At 44.3% G+C, this 14,544-nt stretch overlaps 1 protein-coding gene across 1 annotated transcript in view; it reads left to right on the forward strand.

Moving 5' to 3' along the window:
* Positions 1-382: 382 nt before the first annotated feature.
* The window catches only part of CNOT9 (CCR4-NOT transcription complex subunit 9), a 279,336-nt gene continuing 265,174 nt past the window's right edge, over positions 383-14,544 (forward strand). Inside the window, exon 1 of the mRNA XM_069616846.1 lies at positions 383-696. Within this exon, the coding sequence (XP_069472947.1) occupies positions 550-696 (147 nt within the window). The 5' untranslated portion in view covers positions 383-549. The remainder of the gene's footprint in view (positions 697-14,544) is intronic.

Consider the following 14,544-nt stretch of genomic DNA (forward strand, 5'->3'; position numbering starts at 1 on the left):
TTAGTTTATAAATATAATAAGAGATTAATGTGTAACAAAAACGTCACCCAATCAGCTGTCTCACTTGCCAAGCTTCCTATACGCCCATTCACTTTAATGGGCTCTCTCCCCACCCCAAAAAGAATCGGGTGTTTTCACCCGCCTTGCTTTCAAAAAAGGTTGAGAGCTATGGCATTATGTGTGTCCTTCACTGAAGTCCTGTTAAAAACAAGTATTAGTTAGTTACTTGCCAGCCCCTGCTATTATACGCCCAGCTGCTCACACCATTTTGCAGCTACTAGCATCGATAGCCAGATATAACACTGCCTGGCAAATGCCTTTTCCATGTCTACACAAAAGCGAAAGCCGTTGGCAAATGCCACTGCTTGTTTTGTGGTAGTTCTTTTATTTCCCATTTGCTAGTTTGGTAGTCTTTCTTTCATCTCGGTGAGCCAAAGACAGGGACCTCTATCCTGTCTCTCTTCTGTTTCCTTTAGAACAGCCGCGGTAGTCTTTCTTCTTGTGCTTGGTTTGGCCTTCCAATTGCCAAACAGACTTTCTTCTATTTCCATGTTACTGGGCCTCGGCCTCTCGCAGTCACTTTCAGCGGGAAGGGATTTGCCCTGTGCTGGGGGGCGCCTGTCATCGAAGGAGGCGGCGGTGCCCAGCAGCGAGGCCCAAGGGGGTCTCAGCATGCACAGCCTAGCTACGCCTGCGGTGAGTGAGTGGCAAGGAGGTAGGGAGTTAGAGTTCTGCGGCCAGTAAAGAAGGGGAGGTTCCTTTGCAGGCACCAGGGATTAAAGAGGCTGTAAATACGGAAAGGTAACGAGGATTCTCTGCCGGCTCCACAGATCGAGAGGGCGGTAGAGGCTCTTGGGCTGGCACCGGGCAGGAATAATTTGTAGAGCTTCTGTGTGAGCCCCAGGAGAGAGTGTGAAGTCTTGCGGACACCGGGGAAGGAGAGCTGAAGAGGCTCCTATAAGTAAAGTGGGTTTAAGAAAGAACGGTAATGGCACGTTTCTTTTATGCTATTTGTTGTGGTTGTTGGCGAGTGTTCTGGGCTGACCATAGAGGCAGGTCATTGGCGCTGTGTATGGCATGGGGGAGCTATATCACGCATGCCCCTTCTAGGACATTTGATGTGTTGAGACCTTCAGTTGTATTTTTTGTTATCTCGAACTTTGCCATCAACAAATCGGGCATTACGTCATACCGTTTGAAGTCTGTCTAATGAGTGAGGACCTGCATGTATTGTGTCAGAACCATGTTGGGTAACTGGGCAGGGATTTTTGTGTGTGCGCAGTGCTGGAAATGAAACTTATCTCTGAGATGCCCACCAGCCACACAATGGAGTAGGGTGGACTGGGTTGTAAGTTAGGAGGAGGGGAGAACACGGGAGATTTTTATCAGCCCCCCCCTCCTTCCATAAATACACGTTTTACATTTTGATTAAGTAGTACCTTTTGTAAATACAGGAGGAGCGTTTCCTATAATGTGGCAAGCAAATTAGAAAAGGTGCACAACTTTTAAATGTACAAAGCTGCACTTTTCTGCAGAGTACAATCCAAACTGCAATATTGACAAGTGCTCTAACCAGACGTTCAATTTGTCTAATGGGTAAGTCTCTCGACTTTGGTCGAATCCCGGCTTCGGCAACAAAAGCAGAATAATGGCATTACTTGGCACAGATAGATTTCCCGGATCTGGGGAGACATTTTTTTTTTGCCAGATCTCTAATCCGTGAAAGTCTGGCCCAGTGGCAGCGCTGTATGGGATGTTCATGTAATTGGTAGCCTAATAAAGTGCCGGTTAGGTAAGGGGTTACATGCTCCTCTGACACCTGTAGGTTCAATAATACATAAAAACACACAGAACACTAGGGTGGTAACAGAGTGTTTATTTGTTTATTGTACTACATGGTTTTCTAACCGAGGAACTAGCAAAATAACTCCATAGAACTTTGGGAGACAATGGACAGGTCTCCTGTAGCCAGGCTTGATGGACTCGTCCTCCTAAAAGAGAGCCATGATCTGGAGAAAAAAAAGTTGGTTAAGGGAGCAACGTCACTGTGGCATGGCTTCCTGAGAGGGCGTGTCCTCGAGACCCCCGTCCTCGGTGGTGACGGTGTGAGATGTGCCCAGTGGGGTGCCGCAAAATGGAGTACAGAGCTGTGCTCTGCAGCTTTGAAGTTGAAGATCAGGACGACGTAAGGAACACATGAGCCAGCAATAGGGGGCTAGAAAATGGAAAGTCGCAAACTGTGCCCTAAAAGGCTTAAACAAAAAAAAAGTTACTATGCCCTGGGACAGAAATGTGTGCCCAAAGCACCGTGGTATCAGAGGGGCTGACTGCAGCAGACATTGTATACATGAGTGTGTCCGTGTCACAGTAAAAGCAACAGGATATTTTAAAGTGATGTCAGATGAAGGGTAAATGTAGTTGGAAGAACTGACTGGAGTATATGGGTGGAGGTCTTCTATAGGCCCCATCAATGGTTGGTGCCCTTCATCTCAGAATAGAGGTGAGGTGGCACGGTTTCGCTTTATAGTGTCATATTAGGCGTAGCACTGTTTTGATAGTGTTTCTATGTTTGTCAGATGGTAGGTTAATGATTCTTCAAATAGTTCCCTAGTTAGCGCTCAAGCATACCCTGTTTTATGATCATTGCGAGATACTCGGGACTGTAGCCCATCACCTGTTTAAGTTGTGTAACCTACTTCTTCCTTTCCAGCTGGTTTGATGGCGCAAACTGATTCCTCTCTGGTTTGGTGGGAAATGATCCATTGCAGCAGGCCAGGGCACGAACACATGGATCACATATGTATCTGGAACTTTCTGCAAATAGTGCCCTTTGTGGAAGGTTCTTCCCCTGGGTGTTCCTTGAGTGACCGTTTGGAGTTGCCTAGGCGTTGGCCCGGTGTGTTCATCTTATCTGTACCTGTCACTTACCTAATTCATGAAACTCTTACATAAAGGACTGTGATTCTTTCCTGCATGTAATTACCTTCCTTCTTCTGCAACATAGTGGCAACGAGTTGGTCTTCACAGGCCATCTTCAGTGACTTTGTGGTGGGGAGCAGTCAGCACCTGGCACCCTCTGTTCTTTGTATTGTCTTTTCCCCATCGATGCCTTGATGCTGTACCACGCCCACACATTTTGTTACGGGCACTCAGTACTTGCTCCTGCTGTCTGTTGGGCATCTGTCCCTTTGGAGGGTCGGGCACCTATATGCATTGATATCGGCATGTTTGCTGCAGGTGAAGAGGGTCCTGCTTGGGGCCCTGGGCAGTCAAAGAGCGTGGCAAGACTTGATGCTGTAGCTTTGTCCTGGACGAAGATGTTGGCAGAAATTATGGCAGGGACGATGAGAACCCTAGGGTGGCAGCGTGGTTGAAGCTCCCTATGTTCTGCACACAATTACTGGTGCCCTTCCCCACCCCGTAGCTACAGGGATGTCTTCAATGCCTCAGAATGTTGCAGAGTCTGTGACGAGTGTTGTCAGTATTACTGGACCAGGCATGGTTGGGTGTATGGGCAAATGAAGTGCCATGAAGCTGGAAGGATGCACAAGGGTTGAAATGGAAGATCTTGGATTTCAACTCTAAAGCAGGAGATGGGCGTATACATTAATGTTTACCAAGGTGAAGGACCATGGTGGCGGACCAACGTGCGAACATTGCAAGGTGGTGAATGGTGTTCTGAAAAAACTTTGATGCACTTCTGGTTCTAGAGGATGTATGGCCGGCAGGGGTTTGAGCAGCATGCGATCAATAAAGGTTCTCCAAGTCCCTAAGCATGCACTGGGTACAGAGCTGGAGGAGATTTGTTTCTGCATCTATATCAGTTTTGTGTTGTACTTCTTATTGCTTAATGGTCTTTTAGGTCAGTAACTTAGTTCCAGTAGTATAACTAAAAATGTGTTATGTACAGTGTTTGAAATGGTATTATCATGTTCAACCTCACGTTTTCAGGGTTCTTTCAAACATTTGTCTCTGTTTGATTGGGGGGGGCTTAGGGGGCAGCAGGGGGAATGTTGGACCCATATATTCTTTATGCAGGTGGCCCCAACCATAAGTTCAACACACTTCAAATGTTTTGGAATATTACATGATGGGTACGATGTTGCTTTAATGCTTCAGGTTATGGCATTATTTTATTGTTTAAAGCACAGACCTAGCTCAAGAACAGAGGAGTGCTCTACAGGGTGTCGGTAGGCAGCGTTTCGGCTGGCATCTTTTTACAGTAGCACCGTACTGTGAGTTGCAGTCTATATGTTGGTATGCACATCCATTGGGATTAGTCCTTGGTCAGATGTAGTTTTGAGATTGGTGAAATTGGAGGCTTGTGGGGGCATTCTGAGTCGATAACCAGGATAGAGTTTCAGAGGGTGGGCAGGTGACAAGAGAATGATTGTTTGCAAGTCCTCTCTTTACGAACGAGTTCTGATCCCAGCAAATTAGTTAATTTGTTGCACAAGGAGTATGTGCCACCAAATATGTGGATCTTAACCTCCAGGTACGCTTTTGTGCTACTCATGGCTGCTTTGTATATGATGCATGCAGTCTTGAACAGTATCCTGGCCTGGAGAGGAAGCTAATGTAGTTTGCGTAGGACAGAGGTGATACAGTAAAGTTTCTGCGCATCCATAAAACGTGCTGCAGCTTGATGGTCTGCTTTTAGGGGAGGCAAGTGAGCAGGAGGCCATTTCCCGCATTGATGTGCAAGACCACGAGAGCCTGCACAAGGGTCCAGAAGTCTTGCTGGAAGGGTTTGATTTTTTTGCAGTGTGGAGATTTGGAGCCAGGCCATTTGGGCCTTCCTGGCAATGTGTTTCTGGAAGAATAGGTTGCAGTCTTTGGCAAAGTCTTTGGATGTTGCTGAATCTGAGTTGCGGATCAAATCCTTCTAGGTGGATATCATTGAGCCATTGTTGGACGTGCTGTTTATCAGGGGGCACCAATGAGGACAAATTCCGTCTTGGGAATGATGACTAGTTAATAGCGAACACCACTGTTGTCCTGTGGGCTTATTACTGTCATGTACAATTGAGTATTGTCCGCACATTACTGGATGGTTGTATCAGGATTTTGAGTAGTGTGCCCAGAGGCTCCATGTAAAGATGAAAAAGGATTGGTGAGATGAGTGAACCTTGGGGGGGCTCTGAAGAAAGCTAGGAGTTGGTTAGAACACAACGTTTTCATCTTGATTGCCTGCGCTAGAGCTAGGAGGTAAACCAATTCAGGACTGTGCCAGAATATTCTATCCTGTCTACGATGAGGATACATTGGTGGACAGTCGAATTAAGTCAAGGAGGAGGCAAGAGTCGCCCTTACCCATGATTTGGAGGGCATCATCCACCATCTGGATGGTGGCTGTCTCAATGCTACACTTAGGGCTGACCCCTGACTAATAGTCATTTAGGCGTTTTAGTTGTGTAGCGGCTACTTTTGCCAGTTTGCCAATAAATGGGATGTTAGTAATGAGCCGGTAGCTGGGCAGATAACCAGTTTATTTTTTCAAAAGAGGTCGTATGAGACCAGTCTTGCTATTATCGGGGAATAGCCCTCCTGATGCTGAGGAGTATTTGTATTTGTATTTTGTTTATTTGTAGTGCGCACCTTTCCCAAAGGCATCTGGGCGCAACATTTAAGGGATTGGTTACAGTCATTCAAGGTGACTTTCTCATTGTCGAAAGTGCAGCATAAAGGTACAGAAAACACAGTCGTAAAGAAGATGAGATGAAGTTACAATAGTACAAAAGCGATCTGGGCAAAAAAAATGGTTACAAGCAAGGATACTGAGAATAAGGCTTGCTACAGTAAGAGCCCAATACTACGTACTTCTATACTCTGTGTAACACTTGTGTATAGGCACGTTACAAATGCCATATCATAACTGTACAGTTAGTGATGGTAGGATGAGGGGGTGCAATCAGTTACATCAACCCTCAGATGGCCTGAGTGGTTAGGGGTGGTGTGGCCGAAGCATCGAGTTCATGTAGCCAAAGTTTGGTTCTATTTTTGAAGAAGTGAACCGAAGGCTCTGTTCTAAGGTGGTTAGGTAAGGTGTTCCACAGTTTATTCGCAAGGACTGGTAAGCTGGAGCCTCCAGCTGTCTGAAGCCTGTGGTGAGGGATAGACCGAGTGTGTACATGGGCCGACCTCCAGGGTCTAGTTGCGCTATGGCGCTGGAAGCTGGTGGAGAGGTAAGCTGGTGCCAGGTTGTTCTAGGCCTTGTGTGTTAGCATGAGCGTTTTAAGTGATATGCGAGATGCAACAGGTAACCAATGAAGGTTACGTCTTGTGTCGGAGATGTGTGATCTCCTAGGTAGGTTAAGTGCAGCCCTGATGGCATTGTTCGGAGTAACCTCAAGTTTGTCCAGGTTTCTTTGGCTTGTCCCTAAGTAGAGGGCATTACAATAATCGATTTTGGATAAGATGAGAGTTCTGGCAAGAATCGTGCAGTTGTCAGTTGTGAGGAAGAGTCTGCAGGCTGTGATGAGTTTACATGTGTAGGTAGTTTACACGTGAGTGCGCTGTACGCCTGCTTATGAATTGTTTAATGGTGAGTCCAGGATGATGATGTCAGAGGAGGAAGTAGGTTTGAGGGCAGCAGATCACCTACAAGCTAATGTGTAACTTGTGATGATGCTATGCCATGTTTTTTTGATATGCAAACTTCTCGTTCATGCCCACCAACGTTGGTTGCCTGTGGGTGCTAGGTGGTATGGGAGTGCTGCACCATATTGATGAGTTGAGAAGCATTCCTCTCGCCCTATGAGAGGTCATGATAAATCGCACATCTTGCATTGTTGATGATGATTTTATAACTTTTGTGGGTGGCCCTGTTGGAGTTGGGCAGTTTCCGGTTTACTGATCTGATTTTCAGAGTCTGCTCTTTTAAAGTGTTACTTAATGATTTACCAGGCTGTTAATTGCCTGGCTGAAGATGGTTATCTTGGAGTGTTTGTAAGGTTGTTATGTGCTGGTGACTTATAGACTTGTTCAACTTGCATTGCACATATCTGATTGAGGGCTTTCCTGTTTAGGAGGTATCCTGCTTCTCTAGTGCTTTCATGTCAATGTGCATGTTGGAATCTGTGTCTTTGGTGTGTTGGCAGACATTTTACTGTGCTGGAAAGGGCTGCAGTGTGTATGGGGTTTGCTTGCATCTACTTGTGCGCCAGAGTTGTTGCAACATATCTAGTGTACCATATTGCTTTCTTTGCGAGGAAGTGGACCTGCATGCGCAGGTGTTTGTTGCATGCACAGTAATATGTCTTATTTTGTTTTTGTTGTATGCGTGAGTGTATTTATTCGATGTTCATTGGGACCGGTGTTCTGCATCCTCCTCTGTTGTTTCTCTGTGTTGCTGGTTTGCTTTATCGCCTTCTATCTTCAAGGCATTAAATAAGCAGTGCGAGTCCAATTTTCTATGCAACTGTAGGTTTGCTAATTAAACCAACACTTGTATAGCGCACATAGCTATTTAAATTACCCGGTTTAGCGAAAACACAGCTCACCCTGCATTGCTCTTGTCCTCATGGCTTTATTATAATTTTTTTGGGGCGAAGAGAAAAGTGCCAATAGCCTGCGTGGGAGTGTTTGCCAAGATAAGTATTTTGTTTTCAAATAATTGCAGACCAGAAGTAAATTCTGTTTAGCAAAGACTGGTAATTGTTAAATGCAATTCCATTCCTAAAAAAATAGTTGACATAAATGATGCATAATTAAAGTATTGCTACTGTAAAACAGTGCATAGTTTCAAATGTTTTCATTAAAATGGAGGCTAGTACATCTAAATCTTTTTCAAACAAAATTTTATTTTGTTGAGGGGGTGCATCACATTGACAAATTGACACTTCTGAAAATGTACATGGTCACACAGTCAAATGCTTTTGATGGTAAACCTAGTATGTGACCTGCTGGTTCCATACATCTGTGCAGCTTGTGCTGATCCCACCTATCTCATCAGTTGGTTTATACCAGCTACCCTGAAAACTGCCATAATTTTGCCCAGTTTGCCCAGCTATCTACCTGCTCTGCCATCCACTTTGCTTAGTCTCTTAAATTATTTCCTCTTTCATAATGAATACACAATGCCAACTAGATGTTTACGCAAAGTAGTGATCAATAGTTCCATCGCGTGTGTACAGATCTGCAATTCCATGCACTGTAGTTAGCCTCCTGCGCTCACTTTGCTCGACAATTAATGATTGCACTGTATGTTGGCATCTGCGGAAGAGAGCTTTCTGAGCATTAGCAGAATCTACAAGTAGCTGCCCACATTTCATAGCGGGCAGCTGAGGCAGTCCCCCAGGCCTTGTCTCCCCGGAATGCCACACCTCAAACCCCCAGAATACCTTCACGGACCAACTGCAGGTCCTGTCCTGGAAATGGTTATTTGCTATTGCAGACCCATGTGTCAGGCCTCGAAATTGTGATTGGATAAGCTGGAGCTAAAAGCAGCTCCTGGGTATATAGCATTAACCTGTGACCAGGAGCTACCACTGGGCAACCAGAAGCTAGGACATGGGTTCCGCAAATGTAACCACATAAAATACAAACATATAATTCTGTCCATTATTTATTAAACATTTTTTAAAATGGTGTATAGATTGTCCCAAATGCGTACAGTTATATTCATATAGATGCTCCTTCAGCATCCCTTGGCCTGTGGAGTCAAAAGTGGCTCCTGGTAACTACTGCTGTCAAGCTAACCAGGCTCCTCTAGGCTACAAGCGGGAGCTAAATAGCTCCAGCTCCCCTCAAGTTCGAACACTGATGTGTACTTTCTTTTTGAGGGAAGCATGAATTGTGCAAAGCATTGTCACCTTAAAAACAAAACAAAAAGTATCGGCACCACAGATTGTGGCTCTGAGTGTTAATAGCAATAAATACTTATTTCATGTATATTTTGAGGGCGTCCTCACTTCTTTTTACCCCGGTATCCTTTTCTCTGGTGTCAGGGAAAGGCCATCGCTTTTGGATCCTGACCCTGTGGATGGATATGCGCAGGAGGATCACACCTGGGTGGAGGAGGCTTGGGCAGTGGGGAGAGGACGTCCTTGGATGAGACGTGGTATTCCCCCAATCCCGCATTCCCCTTCTGCAATGATCTCTCTATCCCTAAACCCTTTGTAGTCTTTTGTCAGCCCTATCTCTGTTCTTCCCCAAGAAACACCAGTATGCTACTGGGGCAAAGAAGAGGACAACCCAATACATCCTCGTTTTGTTAATGCAGACACATGCTGACCCCGGCTAGGTACTGCGACGAGGAAGAGGTCCATCGGCGTAAACTGGAAACTACTGCTTCAGTGGTGTTTAGGTCATCTTGGGAATAATTATGGAGGAGGGAACTTTAAAAGCTGTAATCAAGATGGAAATGTATTCAGTCGTGAGAGTACAACCACAAACTGCTTGGTGCAGGCAGACCTCTCCGATGCAGCGGTGTGGCAAGCGAAGCGCATGAGACCCATGGAAAAGTGCAGAGTTAATGCAGCAGGAAGCAAAGTTAAAGGCCGCTGGAGGCCGGCGTGAACGAGCAAAGCGGTCGTGTGAGTCCTGAGTTGCTGACAAAGCTTTGCCGGGTGATGGTGAGCCACGGAGAGGCGCTGTTTGAAGACGCAAGGTACCACACAGGAAAAAAGGAACCCGTAGCAGCGCAGCAGCGCAGGACCTAGCAAGAAGCTGTAAGCTCTGACCGGTGAGTGTAACCAGGAGGGTGAACACAGGGCTCGCAGGTGACCTTAGAAAGCAAGTCATGAACATTGATTTAAACGGAAGCACGCGTTAGGAAATGAAAAAAAGTCTGAATCGGAGGTTTGGCCCAATTTCAGCCGTTGGAAAATTCCAAATGGCTGAAAAGATCGACCAAATCTCCCATTTGGTGGCAAGGGCTGTGGGGGCTGTAGCGTTGTCCCCTGCACCCTTGTTCACTATATTGTGAGCAGGGCGGACCCCCGCAGCCGATCCCGGACAAAAAAAAAGTACCCGGCGGCGCTAGGTCCCAATCACAGAAGTGAAAGGGAACCGATGTCACAGGGACACAGGGAGTCGGCGGCACACAGCGAAGTGTGCTACCGCAAGTTAAGTAGGGCGGTACGGGTGGGGGCCAAGTCAGAAATGTTCTGGGGAGAAAATATGAAAAATAATAATCGTTCTTTTCTCCCTCAAACATTTCCGTCATGGGCTTCTAACCCCAATCCCACACATTGCTATGAATACCAATTTGATTGAAAGCAGATATAAGTAATTTTAAATACCTAATGAAACGAAAGCAGGTTTTTGAGCACTCTTGAAATCTTGAGGAGTGAAAGAAAGTTTATGAACTGTACTAAAACGATGAACTGCATTATATGGGAAAACAAGCATTGGCAACAGCCTAAGAAGCAAGTGCTGGCAAAGCCAAGAGAACAGAGTTGTATGTTATGAGAAATCCAGCATTGGCAAAAGCCAAGAGTTAAAGGAACTGTGGTCTAAGGAAACCAGCAGTGCCAAGAGAATACAAGAATGTGTAACCAGTGCATGGCGACCTAGCCAAGACCCAGTACAATGTCAGTAGAGTGTGACGCATGTGAATGAAGCAAGCCTCACTGTTAAGGAGAAACAGTGGACTAGTGGTGATGGAAAAGCAGTCAAGAAGTGGTACCAGTAGCACATGACCTGTATGGGTGGACTGTGTGGTCCAACAACTGCACTTAGACCGAGTGCCACCCCTGAATGGAAAAGAAGCACGCATAAAGAAACTTGTGTTTGGTCAACAACCTCTTATGATTTTTGAAAAGCTGGACGATTTGAACCCTTGGGGAAGGGAACCCCTGTGCTTCATGAACTATTTTGAAGTTTGGTAAGCTGATTACAAAGAGCTAGAAGAAGCTCTGTTCTTTATTTAGAACACTATTCCTTTTGATGCGGACATCCCCACACATTGTATGCAGTTAGTTGTGAGGGCAAGTATATGTTTTGGACACAGACACAGGGTTTGAAATTCCTGGGCGCTGTGAAGCACCTGGTTTAGACTAATCTGCACCTGTTAAAGGCCTTTTCAGTCTACCATTATCGGTGCCTGCTTTGAAGCACGCGTTTGGTTGTAATTGCTTGAGAACGCCATTAGGTGGAAGCCCAGGATAACTTTAGCACAAACACCAGTTCAACTTCAAATGATGCATAACATTTTCTCAGTATCACAAGGAAGTGTGATTCATTAGTTGAAATTGAAATGGTGTTACCATCTTTTAAAGGAGTCAAAGTGCATTTTATTCTTCTAAGACATTTAATAAATGCGTTGTGCATGTTATGAGCATTCAAGAAATGTCATTTTCAACAGATATATTTGTACTGTGGGCATGCAATACTGTTTTTACTAATATATAGTTTTATGTAGATAAATGAAAATCATAAAATATACTGCAACATAAAAGTACAAATATCTTTCAAATTAGAGTATTGCGCTGAATGCGTTTTAAGATGTGCTCTCTCTCTCGTGTATGGATAAAATAAGCAGTCACATAGCAATTTTCTATGCAATTCTGTAGGGTACTTGTGTAGCAAAATGAGCTATTTAAGTTACCCTGTTCAGTTAAAGCCAAGCTTGTCCTATGTTCCGCTCTTGCCTTAGGGGCCCTCTCCACTCTTTCTCTGTTCGCTGGAAGTTAAGTTCATAGGGGCTAATGGAGAGTGGGTGTATCAGTAACCCTCTTCTCGACTCTCTTAAGTGACAAATGACTATGTGGGAGTGCTAGGCAAGATTTATTTTTCTAATAATTGCAAACCAAAAGTAATGGGATACTATAAACAAATCCTCATGCAGACAATGATAGCTGTGCAGCCAAAGTGTCCTTTATTAGTTAGAAAGTTGCATGGACAAAGAGGGCAGCAACAGCTTAGGTGCAAAAAGGAACGATGCGTTTCACCTTACTCGGGCTTTGTCTGGTATGTGACAGAGAGAGAGGACTGTTATGTTATAGACAAAAGTATTTGAGTCCTACTTCAGTGTTTAGCACTTAGATGAAACAGACATTGACATACACAGACGCGGCCATGTTGGAGCTATGTGAACACTCTGTTGGTGCCATTGTTTAAAACATATTGTACAAAATGCAATATTGTAATTCCACTTGTACTTGTCCCAAATACCAATTATCCCTAGTGGGTTAAAGGTGGACAATTTGCACAGAATTAATATTCCATTTGAATTTCCATCGTAGTAGAAATTATATAAAAAATAATTGTTCAGCATTATCTGTTGCACCTACAACATATTCTCAACCCAATTGGGTAAACAAAATATCATGGCTAGTGCTGTAATAAAGTGTCAAGTGCTTGCAAAATACATATTACCAAAAATTGCTATTAAAATACAGGTAATTCATATATATTAAGGTGCTATGTAAACCTCAATGGACTTATAAAATAGCAAAGTGCTATGTGCTTTCCAAAAGAAATACATATTGTAAAACCACGTATAAATCATACATAAGGCTGTGTAACCCTTGCGGGTGCCTACATGGTATGTACTATCATACGTGTTACATCAAAAATACACCAAAAAGAACATGGAAATCGAAAATGTATGTTAAGAATATATTCATAATAAAAAATAAGTTTGAACCCTACGGCTGATCTGATATTACAGTAAAGGCAGTGTTTTACCCTTGCGGGCGCATTTATCCTGAAACTTAACTAACCCATGTTTTAGATAGTCTAATAAAGGTAACAATTGTAGATACAAAAATGTGTTACCTATTCATATTTGTTGTAACGACATATCTAATATATTAAAGTGCATGGTGCTATATTAAAACCACATCTCATGAACTCAATGGTAATACATTATGCATATCAATGAAAGCGACACACAATTTCTATACTTATGACACATCCTCTCCCATTTCCCAAAAATATGTGTAAAAATAGTGGTTTCAAAATGTTACTAATTAAGGAAAAACAGTAAAATAAGTGCAAAAAAAAAAACTGCAAAACTGGTGCGTGAGCATCCAAATCAAACATAATATACTAGAAACCTTAATTTGTTATATTTGCACATCAGATATGGAAGAGTAGAAAATAATCCCCAACATTTTATTATTATTTTTTTTTGTTTTACATTTTTTTTAATTGATTTATTCGCAAAACAATACAAACCAAACAAGCAGTGCAACTTTCACCCTCTTCACTATACATCCATAATTACTAGTCGCTGCTTCCCTTTCCCTCCCCCCTTTACGAGTATTTCTTTTAACATTCTGTTTCTACATCCTGTGGTACGGTCTCCCCTTCTATGGCGTCTGTCAGGTCTACAATTGACCCAAACAGCTCGGCTATCATTAGTTTCCAGGCCATCAGGGACTCCGTCTACCCCCCCCCCCACCCCCCCCCCCTGCGTTACTAGCCTCTTGCCACACCATGGTTTCTGCCTTCGCCCATTTTTGTAAATCTCTCCACCACCCTCCTCATTTGGCATATGGCAGGTCTTCCACCCCATGGCAATTCTCCTTTTTGCAAGCACATAAGCCAGGTCCTTCAGTTTACTCACATGCTTGAGCTTCCGTGATCTTGGGAACCCCCCCAACAAACAGGCCCACACTGTGTCCACTACGATCTTAACCCCTTTTTTCTCCAGTTTCTCTTTTACTGCACTCCAGAAACATTCTATGACCGGGCATGACCAGAACATATGAACCATGCCCGCGTTCTCATCATCGCATTTGGGGCATGCTTGCCGTCCTGCATTCTCAAACCTCGATATCCTCCAGGGTGTCATGTATGCCCTATGCATAATATATAGTTGTATCTGTTTTAGTCTCTGATTTCTAGACACCTTCCTATGATACCCCTGTACCCGTTCCCACATCTCATCCTCCATCGGGGCACCAACTTCCGTTTCTCAGTCCATCCTCAACTGCGTGACTTCCTTCCCCAATTTAGACATCAACATTTCATATATTTTGGAAAATCTCATGACCCCCCTTCTGCTATGTTATATATCATATCTATGGTGGCATCTGGTTCCTCCTCCAGCACTGTTTCAGGCCAAATTCTCTTAATTTGCTGCACCATTCTGTAATATGTAATGTACTGGCCCTCCTGCAACCCAGTTTCTTCTTGCAGCTCCTTGAAAGTAATGCTAGAGCCCTCCCGCCAGATGTCTCCCGTTTTTGCCACCCCAACTGGTTCCCAGTGGCTCCTGATTGTCATTCTTAGCTGCACATCTGCCCCCATTAATACAACCAGTGGCACCTGCGGAGAACATGGGGACGTGTTCTCCATCATCCGGCATGCCTTGCGCCATATCTTCCGCCCTAATTGCAGCATCTTAGGGAGCCCCATCATTTCCGCCCTGGGTACCCACATTACTTCAAGTAAAATGGTGCACAATCTCTCCCAAACAGCCTAGATTCCGAGGTTTCCTCATCAGAAAGCCATTTGGCGACATATTGCAATTGGCTTGCCACATAATACACCTCATAATTGGGCAGTTGTATCCCACCTTTGTCATGGAAATTCTGTAACTTCCATAACGCCACTCTATTCCGCGTGCCATGCCACAAAAAATCCCTACAC

Source organism: Ambystoma mexicanum, chromosome 9 (assembly GCF_040938575.1).
Source record: "Ambystoma mexicanum isolate Mex_15411 chromosome 9, UKY_AmexF1_1, whole genome shotgun sequence".
NCBI classification, from domain to species: Eukaryota; Metazoa; Chordata; class Amphibia; order Caudata; family Ambystomatidae; genus Ambystoma; species Ambystoma mexicanum.